Source organism: Perognathus longimembris, chromosome 3 (genome assembly GCF_023159225.1).
Source record: "Perognathus longimembris pacificus isolate PPM17 chromosome 3, ASM2315922v1, whole genome shotgun sequence".
Taxonomy (NCBI): domain Eukaryota; kingdom Metazoa; phylum Chordata; class Mammalia; order Rodentia; family Heteromyidae; genus Perognathus; species Perognathus longimembris.
Window position 1 is genome coordinate 90,591,583 of NC_063163.1, and position 12,610 is coordinate 90,604,192.

The 12,610-nt window shown below is 52.8% G+C and overlaps 1 protein-coding gene across 12 annotated transcripts in view; it reads left to right on the top strand.

Moving 5' to 3' along the window:
* Positions 1-12,610, top strand: part of Fbrsl1 (fibrosin like 1) — a 67,590-nt gene that overhangs the window by 19,810 nt on the left and 35,170 nt on the right. For 10 of the 12 annotated variants that reach the window (XM_048343197.1, XM_048343201.1, XM_048343202.1 and 7 more), the window contains exons 3-4: positions 2,577-2,681; positions 5,234-5,269. The exons of 1 other annotated variant lie outside the window; for it this stretch is intronic. In XM_048343197.1, the coding sequence (XP_048199154.1) occupies positions 2,577-2,681; positions 5,234-5,269 (141 nt within the window). The remainder of the gene's footprint in view (positions 1-2,576; positions 2,682-5,233; positions 5,270-12,610) is intronic. One more of the 12 variants, XM_048343203.1, reaches the window with a different exon arrangement.

Below are 12,610 nucleotides of genomic sequence, written 5' to 3' on the forward strand. Positions count from 1 at the left end.
CTCCTTTTGGCATCCCATTAGTTGGCCAAAAACGGGAGCTTGGGCAAGTCTCTTAAGCTGAACTCGAAAGATATAGCCCTTCTGGGAGGCTCAGGTTCCTCAGGCTCCTAGGCAGGTGACCATTGTCTATAGCAGACCTAAGAGTAAAAGCTCGCAAGGCTGGGGGCAGAGGTTAATTTCTCGGGAAGGAGGTATGCGCAGAAGGCCAGAGCACAAGTGCCATGCACATGGAACACATGTGCAGTGTGTTGTGTTGCTTCAGGGTCCTAGTTCACACTCTTGTGTCTGCTCAGCCTGCATAGAGGGGCTCTGAGGTCCAGGCGGCCATGTATGCCTATGCAAGTGTACCAGAGCACAAGGGCATATGCCAGAGAAACAGGATGTGGACAACAAATGGTGGCACACATAGAATTTATGGTCATGTACATGAAGGTATGTGTGTACTATGTGTGGCTGAGTCTGTGGTCTGTGATCAGGATTATTTCTAGGATGCAAGACTCAGCTCCACAGAATTATATAGGAAATAAGGCCTTCAGAGTTAAAAACTAACAGTCATCTAAGGAAGAGTGACAGATCCACAGCTCACCCCACCTACAGGGGTCCATTATTGAGTTAGAGTAATGACCTCCCTCCAGTGTGCCCCTGGGAGTGGAGGTGACACCTTTGTGCATTGTAGAGCAGAAAGCAGTGTCCTGCTTCTCATGGTTCATTTGTATGGATGGGTATTTTCATCCTTCCTGGTCCTCCTCCCTCACCTGGTGTCCTTGGGCAGTAAACAACCCCACCACTATACTCAGCAGCTCTGTACCATACCTTTGGTGTTCTTGCAAGTGTCTTTGGGTCCAACCTTTCTCTCCTTGATCCCATAGCCTCCCTAAACTGCTCCCCCAGCAGACAGGGCTTGGGATGATGAATAACAGTCAGGGCAATCATAAACAGCTCCAGCAGAAATGTCCCAAAGCTGATCATGGGTCTTGTGCCAGAAGCCTGTTCTTTACAGCCCTCAGTGATGCCCCTCTGAGAACCATTGGAGAAGGCAGGAACATGATTCCCCATAGCTCATGGGCCTTTCACTGCCTAGCATGCAGGGAGGGTGGTGGGCAGGAGCACTTTGAGCATGACCAGCAGTGCCAATGTTTGCACTGGGGTATGAGGAGGGAGTCCCATGGTGGTCCAGGCAGTGACAAGAGGCCACTGGCTCCTGAGGCAGCTCAGGCTTAACTGCACTCCATCTTCTAACCTAAATGCAGCTCTGAATCTTCTCTCTGGGTTCCCATCTGGATCTGAATGGCCTTGGTTCTCTGTGTCTCTCAGCCTCACAAGGAAAGGAGTGCCAAACCCTGGAAGCCTAGGGCCATTGGAGGTGGGAGCTGGGAGAACTCCCAGCCTAGCCTTGGAAATTGGCAGACATGGGGTGTTATGGTGATCCCCAGCCAACCAGACTGGTTCCTGGATAGGTTTCAGGGCTGGCACGTGCTTGTGGCAAAATGACTGGACTCTGACCACAGACTTGGCGGAGCTATACAAGTGGCTCTGGGGAGGTGGGGGCGGGCACATAGTCATGCTTATCCACCTGGCCTGCAGTGTCCCCCTGGCTGGAACCTGTGCTCTCAGCTTGTTTGTAAGGAGACCAAGCACAGGAGAGCATGCTCAGCCTCCGCAGTGTAGTGGCAGAGGCTGCAGGCTTGGCTGTGTAAGTGGATGTCTGGGCTGGCATATTCGGACTGGGCCCTCATTCATCATTTCCCTCACCTTTGTGCAGGTGTGAAATAATTTCCAGGTTAAAAGGTGTACACATACAGAGCTTTGGCTCTAGCCGTGCCTGGGCACTTACCCTCCCTAGGCCTGTTTTCTGTCTTTAAAGTGAAATTTAAAATAGATTCTTGTCAGGACAGCTGCCTGTGCAAAACACTGAGGCCAGAGAATGACATTCAGCTGACCACAGATCCTTGTGCCCACAACACTGTATCAGCTATGTTTTACAGATGGCAAACTGAGGTACAGAGGAACCAAGAAGTAGCCTGAAGGCATACATGAGGGAGTTGTAGTGCCAACTGAAGGAGACACTGTGGGCATTCTGAGTCTTGGTAGTGGCCTTATGACAGCTTCCTATGAAGCTGACTAGGATGGAGCTGCTCAAGTTGGGCAGCCTTGGCAGAAAGAGAGGCTGTAGTGGGAACAGGAGTCCTCATGTTCCATCAGGATATCTTTAAAGTTAGCTACTTGAGAAAATGAGGACAGCTAGTAGCACCTTGAATGTAGTTCATTCGAGGCATTTCTCTCCCATCCTGTCCTGGGGAAGCAGCCAGTCAGTGGGCTTCCCTGCTCTGTAGAGCTCTGCCTCTCTTGCTCTCCCTCCATCTGGCCCAGGGTCCTCAGCTCGGGGGGCAGGGGATGTCCACCACCCCCAATGGCAGATTAGGCCCTAGAATGTATTGGTTATTAGAGGATTTGAGGGAGGCCTGGGATGGAGTGGGACCAGGTTGAGTGCAGTGGTATGTGCAACCCTGGCCAGGAGTCCTGCTGCAGATAGGTAAGGGGCAGGTTTGGCTGAGGCTGTCTCTCCCTGTCCCCAGACAAAGGTTGCCATGTCCAGAGGGGGTGACCAGAACAGTGACGACGACAGTGTTCTCGAAGCCACCAGCTCCCAGCGGAGCAGCTCCCGAGACCAGCTCAGCGACGTGAGTACCCAGTGCACCCAGCTTCCCAGGTGTGGAGTTCTGCTCTGCTGAAGGTCTCACTCTGGGCCCTGCAGTTACAGTGAGGCAGCTGATGAGCAGTTGCCATTTTGTTCCACCAATGTGGTTTTGTACTAATCCCTCCTGTTAGGAGGGATTTAAGTGAACAACAGGAGCTGGTAGGTGCTCACCTGGAATGTAAACCTACCTCAGTGCTCAGCTTGTGTTCTGGTCCAGGTGGGCTGGGGAGGGCAGGCTAGATACCAGCAAGCCTCAAGATGGAAACCCACCTGAAGTTATCCATAGGGACACCAGTTGGCGCGCCCCAATTGCCGGGCTAGATTTATCTCCCCTGGCGCGGGGATGCTAGGCTTACTCTCTTATCTGTGCTCCATTTCTCACCCTCTCCCCTGGTTGCCCAACCAGCAGGCAAGGCCAGGGTGTAGTGGGGGAGTTAGGGAAGGCCTCAGGTGCACGTGGCCGAACGAGATCCCTTTTCCTCCCTCCTTACAAAGGAAGCCAGGCGTACGCAGAGTCTCAGAGAAAGCTTCAAGAGTAATCTGATTTAATAGGGGAGTGGCTAACAGTTAATATAGTAATGCTGACGAGAAAAGGGGTGATAGACCAGGAGCTGGCGATAGGCTGGCGAGCTTGTCTTGAGACCCCCCTCATGGGCTAACGTCACTCCCATAGCACCACCCCTGGGCAAAACCCGCGAAAAGGGGAGCACACATGCTAGCTGGCGAGAAGTTGGGGGGCTGGTCGCAAAGCCACCCCTTCTGGTTCCGGACCCAGAGAGGTGTGGCTTGCTTCCACACTGCCCCAGGGCTGGGGGAAGGGCAGCATCTCGGGATAGCTCTCCTTGCCCTTCCCCCACTCAAGGCCAAAGCTGAATCCCCAACACCAGTCTTGGACTGACGTTGGCCACAGCAGAGTAAATAGTCTGGGCATCTTGTTGTGGGTGCATAGTTTAGAGGTGGAAGGCAGAAACATTCAACATTTGCACAGTGATCTCAGTTGGAGACACATCTTCAGTGTCAGAGAGCCCTGGACAGCCAGTATTGGGATGAGATCAGATGAGTACAGCCAGGATTGCTAGGTTCTGACTCCAGACTTTGCACAGACCCCTCCAGGGCTGGGGTGGAGGCAGGTTGCTCTCCTACCCAAAAGGTAACCATGCTGATACCCCTGCCCTGCTCCTGAAGTGGCCACAGCATAGTGGGTTTTACAGAACAAGATTGAATGAGACCAGTCTCATTATCATTTAAATGAGGGCCTGGGGGTGCAGCCTGCAGCACTGAGGGAGGCGTAATTGTCAGGCTCTGATCTTGTTGCCACAAGATGGGAAAATAGGCTGGTAATTGTCTGGGGCTGTGGGTTGCCCTAGTTAGCATGCCTTTAATTGCTGCCCAGGATGAATGAAGACACATTCTGAGCACAGCCAACCTAAGGCTGAAAACTCACCAGTCACAGCACCACCCCCACCTCATTAGCCAAGGCCTGGGCTAGAGTGCCCATAGGTTCAGGTGTACTCTGTCTGACATTGTCTCCCCTCCCCCATTGGCCTGGCTATGGCAGCAGCCAGTCTGGATTCCCCATTCTTCAAGGGACAAGGATTGGCTTGAGGGGAAGAGGTGGCAGCTCAGCACACCAGCCCCTACTTCCCTCTGCTGACCCTCCTCTAACCTATGCATCCCTGTTCCCTCACACTCCTGCAGGACATCCCTCCCCTGCCCTGCCCAGGGACTAGCCCATCTGCAACAACTCAGCCCTTTGCACATGCCCTTCTTGCCACAGCCTTACCCACGTGGTGGCCTGGCTGGTGTGTGGCTCCATTCCTGGGGCAATGGGAGGCTGGCAGCTTGAACCTACAGCTTGTGAGACATTGCTCTGTCCTGGTGGGGCTTAAATGGCCACTCAGACCAAAGGAAACCCTTGCCATGCTGCCAGGGCCCTTACCTGGACCTCTCATGACCACCAGCTGCCTCAAGGTCCTTTGGCCTTTCAGACTCTGACTGTGACCTTCCTTCAAAGTCTTGGTCCACTACAAGTCCAAGAAGCTTTCCTGTGGTCTTAGGCAGGGAAGGGACACTGAAGGAGAGCCCAGGGTCTTACCTTGTACTGTACAGTGGGTGAAAGATGGCCCGCATGCATCCCTAAAGTCTTTCTCCTTCATGTCGGGGTGATGGCTCAGTATCCTGGCCTCCTAGAAGGGCTGAGGATAGTCTACAATGTCTTTGTGTGGCAACATCTACAGGATGGCGCCCCTCTCCTGAGCCTCCTAGCAGCCACAGCAATAGCTACAGGGGCTGTATTGCTTTCAGAAAGGTCCTGAGGTATCCCCGGTACAGCAGCCAGACACATGTAGTGTCCTCCCTCAGCAGGGTCAGCAGCCAGCCATGCCAGGTGTTCTCCTTCAGCAGCATCTGGTGGTCTTGCCCCGAGTCTGCTGGTCTGTTGTGGGTTGTGTTGCTGGAGCTCAGGCAGTGGGCCCTTGGGGTGGACATCAGTTGGACTGCCAGCTATCACTAACTGTCTCCTTCTTCCTCCTGCAGAGCTCAGCACAGGCGGTTTCCGGGAGAGGCTACTCTGTAAGTCTCCCAGCTCCTCCTCCCTGCCGCCCTTGTCCCTGCTATGGGACCACCCCAGCACTCCTTCTTAGCAGCTCCCCACCAGGCGCACTACCACCCTGGGATCCGTCCTTCCAGAGCCTGATCCCCAGCAACTGTGGGGCCAGTAGTGGGTAGACATTTCTGGCAGAAATTGGCAGGGAGCATACTGCTCAGGAGCACTCTGAGGGCAGAGTTACCTACACAGGTGCCAGGACTGAGGAATCAGGCTACCTATGGGTGGCAAGGCACTGCCTCTGGGTTTCAGTGTTGAAGATGGCGTCTTTTAGCATTTCCATGCCCTGCCATTGGGATCTGGACACAGCTGGGATGGCACCACTTGTGGGAGATGGATGGGTTGGAAGTGTGCATGCAGCCTGAGTGGTGGGCTTGTGGTTCATGGAGAGCAAGCCACATGCTTCTTGAACCTGCCTTGCAGGAGCTTAGTGTCCTTGTATCTGCAGGCACACCCAAGCCTGCTGGGGGCCCTGCTTATCCACTGTAAGCATGGCCTCGGAAATGGGGACTGTCCTTGTCTCCTGGCACTGGTACTCTCATACTGGTACTTCAGTAGTGGCCCCTATCCTCCTCATGACTTATTTCATTTTCCTTTAAGTGTCAGGAGGAACATTAATGACATCATAAAACCCAGAGCTCCATAAAAGCCATTTCTGTAGATTTACAGCCGTTTTGGCTCATTGCAGGCCAGGGCTTGGAGTCCGCCTGCCTCATCCCTGCAGCCCCTGGTTTACTGCCAGCTATAGGGCCTGCCTGGCCCACTCTCTAAATCACACATCTTTTATGGAGTATGTAATTAACCCATTAATTACTCAGTGGGGCAGCCCCTAGATTTTCACCCTGGGGCTCTTGCTAGGTACTAGGTAAGAAACTAGGGTTGAGCCAGAGTGGGGACCGTGGCTTATAAGCTTAGTGAACTCCACAGAGGCAACTTGCCTGAGCCAAGAGAAGAGCTTCATCTGCCCCCCCCCCCCCCCCCCCCCCCCGCATATCCTTATACCCCTAGCCTTGCTCCCCCGTTGCCTTCCTGGGGTGGATAAGCCCTTGGGCTCATCCCAGACCCCAGCTGCGATGGGCCTGGGCATGCATGACCTGGGGTGTGTGAATACTTCTGGGCAGTGGTCCCTGGAGGTGGCCACCTGAGGGGACCCTTCCTGGAGGACTGATATGCTCCTTGGTAGCATGAGTCTCCGACAGCGTTGTACATTGGGAATGGCAGCCCCTTTGAGGGTAGTTGCGAATGCTGCTGGCTGTGATAGACTCCCTCCTTCACATGGCGTCTACCTGAAACAGGTCTTATGAGCAGTGCAACGACCAGAGCTGTCGGTCAGATACTGGGGCTGTACAATTCAGACCCAGGCTGCTGTGACCCAGGCCAAGGTGGTAGGAACCAGGGCCAGCCATCTGCATTTGGGGAAGCTCTTAAGCAGATGGAGTGAGATCAGAGCCCCATCTCTGCACCCTAGTTTCCTAGGGGCCCTGGGGTATCCATGAGCAGGAAGATTGTGGGTTTATGTGACAGTGACCTGTCAGTAGAGGCTCTGCAGCTGACCCTGGTTAAAGTTCCATCTCAGCTGGATGCTCTGAAGTGTGTAGATGAATCCTCTGTATACACATAGAACCCTGGCCTGTGCAGGCATGTATGTCAGCTCCTACATACATAGATGGGTTTCCAGGGTCCTGGTAGAGGTGGGCAAACCCTGGTCAGTTGCCAGTGGTCAGCTCTGGCCCTGTGGGCCCTGATAACTGCAGGTTGTCACTGCCAGATTCAGATGGGAGCCAAGCTCCAAGCAGACAGCAGAGAACAGTGTCCAGCCTTCTTAGAAGTGGTCCTCTTCCTGATGGAAGTCTCCAGGAGGACCCAGAATCAACCAAAATGACCTGTGCCCAGAGCATTTTGGGCAGACTGGCTGGTCTTAGTTCAGGGCAGCTGTAACTCTGCCTTGTGATCGAGACTTCTTGGTGGGCCCTCAGACCTGGAGTGCATGGGGACTGACTGTGTGCATACTTGCATGTGTGTTTATGCCTATGTGTACATAGGTAGATAAAGGGTGCCCAGCCCTCTGTGGCTTTCTGTATAACTTGTGTCTGGATGTGGCTCTCTGCCTATTTGGAGGTATCAATACATAACGGTTCTCTTTGGTTTCTGTTTGTGAGACTGTATCTCCATGTCCATATGTTTCTCTGTGGTGTGTGGGTGTGTGTGTCCATGTCCCTGTCCATGTCTCCCATGTCCTGTAGTCCATGTATTCCTGTATGTCTGTGTTTATGCACTACACATGTGCCCCTATGGCTCTCAGGGCTCCATGTTTGCGTACTTGGGGCCACATGATATTGTGTATGGTCTATGCATGTGTGCACCCCGTGCCACCTGCATGTCAGTACTTGGGCTTAGGCTCATGGAGGTCTCTCACACAGCACCCCCCCACACACACACCCTTGCTCCAGTACCATCCCACTGAGTTCAGGCTGGGAGGTGGGGACAGGCATCTGCAGGCTTTATGTAGTAGTGTGGCCCTGGAGCAAAGACCCTGTAAGTGGGAGATCAGGCGTATGAGGAGACAGGCAGGAAGGGGAGCTAAGGGATGCCAGGTTCTATCAGCAGTGGATGGAGACCAGTCTCTGGTGAGACAAGCAGTGATGCAGAGGAAGGGAGCCTATCAGGGTCTGCAGTGGGATGGGGTGTGCTTGGCAGAAGGCTCCCCCTGTCATACCTGCCAGAAAAGCATCTCTCACACCAGGTGTAATTAGCTGATCAGTTTGATTGCTTTAGAAGGATTTATGAAAATTGATTTAGAATTACTAGGTTGTAAATTACTGGTTTCCCAAGAGCCCGTTTACCTCCTAGCACACCCCAGCCTGCCCTGCACTGAAGGTTGCCAAGCCCCTAGCGTGCCCTTGCTGTCCTCTGCACTCTAGGATGGAGAAGTGGTAGCAGGGTGCTAGCCAGCCATGACAGTTGGAGACACCATTGGCTCTCAGGCCAGTGCATGGGTAGGGGCTCTGCATCCCTCACAGATTGATTCTGGAATTGACAGGGTGGCAATCCCCACATCAGAAGGCCCTCAGAACAGAAAAAGAGGTTTTAGTTCATGCGCTGGGTAGCAGATTGCCCAGTGAAGACAGGATGCACCCTGTGGGAAGCTCAGAGCCCATGTGTCAGGAATTCAGGTGGGATGCAGCCATCCATTCATGGCTGCCCCTAGCACCTTAGCCCTCTGGGGCCTAAAGCTTAGTCTCGTACCATCAGTGCTACTTTCACACCATATCCTGTGCACAGTACTGGCTGGAGTGGTCATTTTCCCTACAACATGGGCGTTTTCATGGGGTCTCTATGCAACCTCTGCTCACCGCCTAAGGAACTCACTTTATGAAAGCTGAGCCCACAACCCATTGAGTTCCTCCATATGAGGGATCATCCCTCTAGCAAAACCACAGCCTCTGCACATCCAAGGTTATAGAGAACCTGGCTGAGCAGTTTGAGCTTGTGAGATGGTCTAAAAGATGGTCTAAAGGCCCTGAGGCAGGGCCTCAGGTACCTGTGAAGTACCCCTTTGGGCCAAGGCAGCTAGAGGAGCTGCAGCAGGAGGCAGTGTTTTATGTGCTCCTCACCTCCCCAGGCCTGTGAGGGTGAGGCCAGTGGGGAGGACAGCTGGGCAGCTAAGGGAAAGGCTGCATTCTATGGAAAGGGATGGCAGGCCTCCTATGGATCCCAGGCAAGCCCTTGCCAGTCCTATTCCTACCCTGAGTGGTTGAGTCCCAAGGCTTGGAGGGGTGGGCCCCTGGGTGAAGGTGTCACACCGCTACCCAGTGTAAAGTACAGGCTAGCCAGAGCTCTGGGTGAGACCCCATTGGTCCTTAATTCTTCACCTTGAGTGTGCCCTTCTGTACCCATCCCATGGCCAGAGCTCTGGGTGACACCCCATTTGCCTTTAATTCTTTACCTTGACTCTTCTGTTCCCATCCCATGGCCTGCCCCCTCCACTAAGGAAAGCTTCCCACTCTTCCCACTAGTGAGAGCTAGTCCCAAGTTGTCTCCTCCAGCCTGGTTCTGGATCCAAGAAGGGAGGAGAGGGGCATGGGTAACCACACACTGCCCCCTCTGCTGTCTGGAGGCTGAGGATGTACCTAGCCTGCTCTGCAGATGGCTATACTCATAGCTCCCTCACCTCCTGCCTTTTATCAGGACCAATTGTAGCCTGAAATGCACATTTCAGAACGCTAGAGTACAGCAGGCCCTCTTTGGGCCTTCCTGTGGAAGGGCCTACTCTTTCCCATCCCACCATATGGGGCTGCCCTCATTTCCCTAGCCCGTAATGAGATCTTCATGGAAGAGCAAGTGCCATGGGTGGACATGCCTGGCTCTGTAAGCAGCTGGGCTCCAAACTGGCTTCTGTCCCTGCTTCCTGCCATGGCCTGGGGCCCACTCTGACCCCAGACCTTGACTTGCCCATCTCATGGCATCTTAGGAAAGCATCTTCTTCCCCAGCCACAGCTTCATTCACTCGTGGCTGACACTAGAGTCTGGGCAGAGGCAGAGCCAAGGCCTCCCTGATGGCAGAGGGGGTAGAACCTCATATCCTGGAAGTCTTGCTGCTGCCTCCCATCTTGTTCTTGAGCTTGGGGCATGAGCTCAGAGAGGTATGGTATGAACTTAAGCAACTGAGATGTCAGAAGCAGGACAACCAGGCTGGGGAGGGATTCTAGAGGCTACTTTGCTATAGAGCCCTAACCAGAAAGAAGGGAGAGTCCTTTCCTCCTGACCCCTCCAGCCATCTCCTCCTGCCTTCATCTCATCCAGCCCTCTAGCTGCATCCTGCCCCTCCAGCCATCGCCCCCTGCCCATCCAGCCTTCTCTTCCGACAGCAGAATGAGTTACTGCCACCATGGCTGTTGGTCACACACCCACTGTGCAGTCTCTGCCTTTATGAGGCAGGTTTATGACATTCATTTTGCTGCTCCTTGGGACACTTCTGAGCAGTCATAATTTGCACAAAAGCAGTGAAATCCTACTAGTCTCTCCCTGGAGCAAAGATCTACCTTCTCTCCCCAACCTCTACCACAGGGAAGCCCTACAGGCTGCATGCAGGGCAGCAGGTATGGGGCTGAGCACATGTCCTGCTGGGATCCTTCATCTTCTACCCCAGCGAGGCTGAGTGCCTTCCTCCTAGTGTTGTAATAGACAAGTGACAGAAGGCTCTGCCCTTCCCCAAAGTGGTAACGCCCACAGGAGACTTCAGAGATGGTAACTACTAGCAAGGAAATAAAATGCAGCTGGGTTGTACTAGAGGACAGCCACCTCAGTAGTCAGGTATGAGGTCTCAGGAGGAGCCAGCTAGCAAATCCTGGCAAGGGCCTCCAGACAGTGGCAGGTCTTTGTATTTGGGAACTGGAAGGATGTGGGTACTGCTGAGTGAGGGGAGGGAGTGGGAAGGGGACAGGAGGTAAGGAGTCATGCAGGTGGCACACCTGCCAGGCTAGGTCATAAAGCAGATTGCAACTCACAAGACAGGGGAATAGGCTTGTTCCACCAGCCCAAACAGCTGCATGGTTGGCAGGCCCCTCTGAGCAGGCCCCCCTTGTTGGACTCTTAGATGTTGTCAGCCAGGGACTGGGCAGGGAGTACAAGATCTAAAAGGGAGCCGCTCCACCTGGAGCTGCAGGATGGCGGCTATGACATCACTTGTGACATGCAGACATGTGTGTTCTTGGACAGCATGGGGTGGGCACACTGTAAAGTGGATCATTTGTTCACACAGGCACTCAACCTTTGTGGCATTTTCAGTTGTCTTTGGAAGCTCCTCCACATTGGAAGCTCGCCATTGTCCTGTAAGAACTGTTGCCAATTTGCAGGTGTAGAAGCTGAGGCACAGATGTAACCCTCCTTGGCCCTGGAAGTGACATTTCCCTCCAGCAAGCATCTTGGTGGGAACAATGGAGTGGTCCCTCCTCTCCTCCTGCCCCACTTAGCCCCTCAAGACAGAAGTGAGCTTTGCAGGGACTGTCTCAAGCACCAACATCCATGGGGTACCCTGCACTATACTGGGATACAATGGTTTCATTTTTTAACAAAGTTATTAGTATATCTTAGTTATATCGGGTGGTTCATTGTAATGTTTCCATACATGCATACAATGTGCCCTAACAAATTCACTCCTCTGTTAGCCCTCTCCTCTTCCTTGAAGCAGCATCAGCAAGTTTCACTGCTTTGTTGGATTTTTGTTGTTGTTTGTTTTTTGTGACAGTACTGAGTATTGAACTCACCCTTGCTAGAAAGTACTATTCTACTCCATCCAACCTGGGCTGCAGGTTTCCTACTTGTACCTTCTTGTAGCTGGGTGGTAGGCACAGGCCACTGTGTCTAGCTGTTGTGCTTCCCCCATAAGTACGATGATAGACATACCTAGCTGCCATACCTAGCCATTGGTGGAGGTGTAGTCTTGTAACTTCTGTACTGGAGCTTGCAATCTGCCAGTCTCCACCTTAATAGCTAGGATTACTGGCTTGAGCTATATTCTCAGCTTATTGTTTTATTTTCATACCTGCATATAAAGTACTTTCACCATTGATTTGCCCCTCCTGATACTTTTTCATGAGATAGAAAGGTAAGGAACATCATCAAACTCATTCAGTGAAGCTAGTATTACGTTCATCTCTGATCCAGTCAAGGACACCAAAAAAAAAAAAAAAAAAAAGAAATCCTTAATAAAATACTTATAAGTAGAATTCAACAACATATTAAGAAAATTATTTTTATGTTGTGGCTTGGCTTTGCCACTAAGTAATTTCTGTCCCATGTGGCAATGAATGGAGACATTAGCCAATGGCTGGACTTGTGCCTGCATGCTTAGTTCCTGGGCAGGGCCCTCTTTATGGCAGCTTGAGCCTTCGAGGGGTCTTCCTCATAGGGTAGTAGCCCATCATAGTAGCCCAGTGTCTCTGGGCTACTAGATACCAAAGCATTACAATTACCCCTCAAAGCTGAAGTCTGGCTGGGATCTTAGCTTCCCAGGTCAGCCCAAGTTCAAGGAGAGAGGGAGGCTACCCCTCCTCATATTCTGCCCCTCTAAGCCCTTCTCCCTGTGTGGGCCCTGCCCACTGCCTCACCTAGGCATTCCCAGGCTGCCACTCTTTCCATGTTGAATACTCTCGAACTAGCCACCCATAGCTTGTGTGCCCAGACTGAGTGTCTATTGGTGGTAATGTCCATGGGGTGAGTGTTTGGCAGCAGCTCTCTGGGGCTGGAGGTGCTGCTGCCCCTCCAGGATCCACAATGTGAACGGGCATGTGCATAGGGGAGCTGCC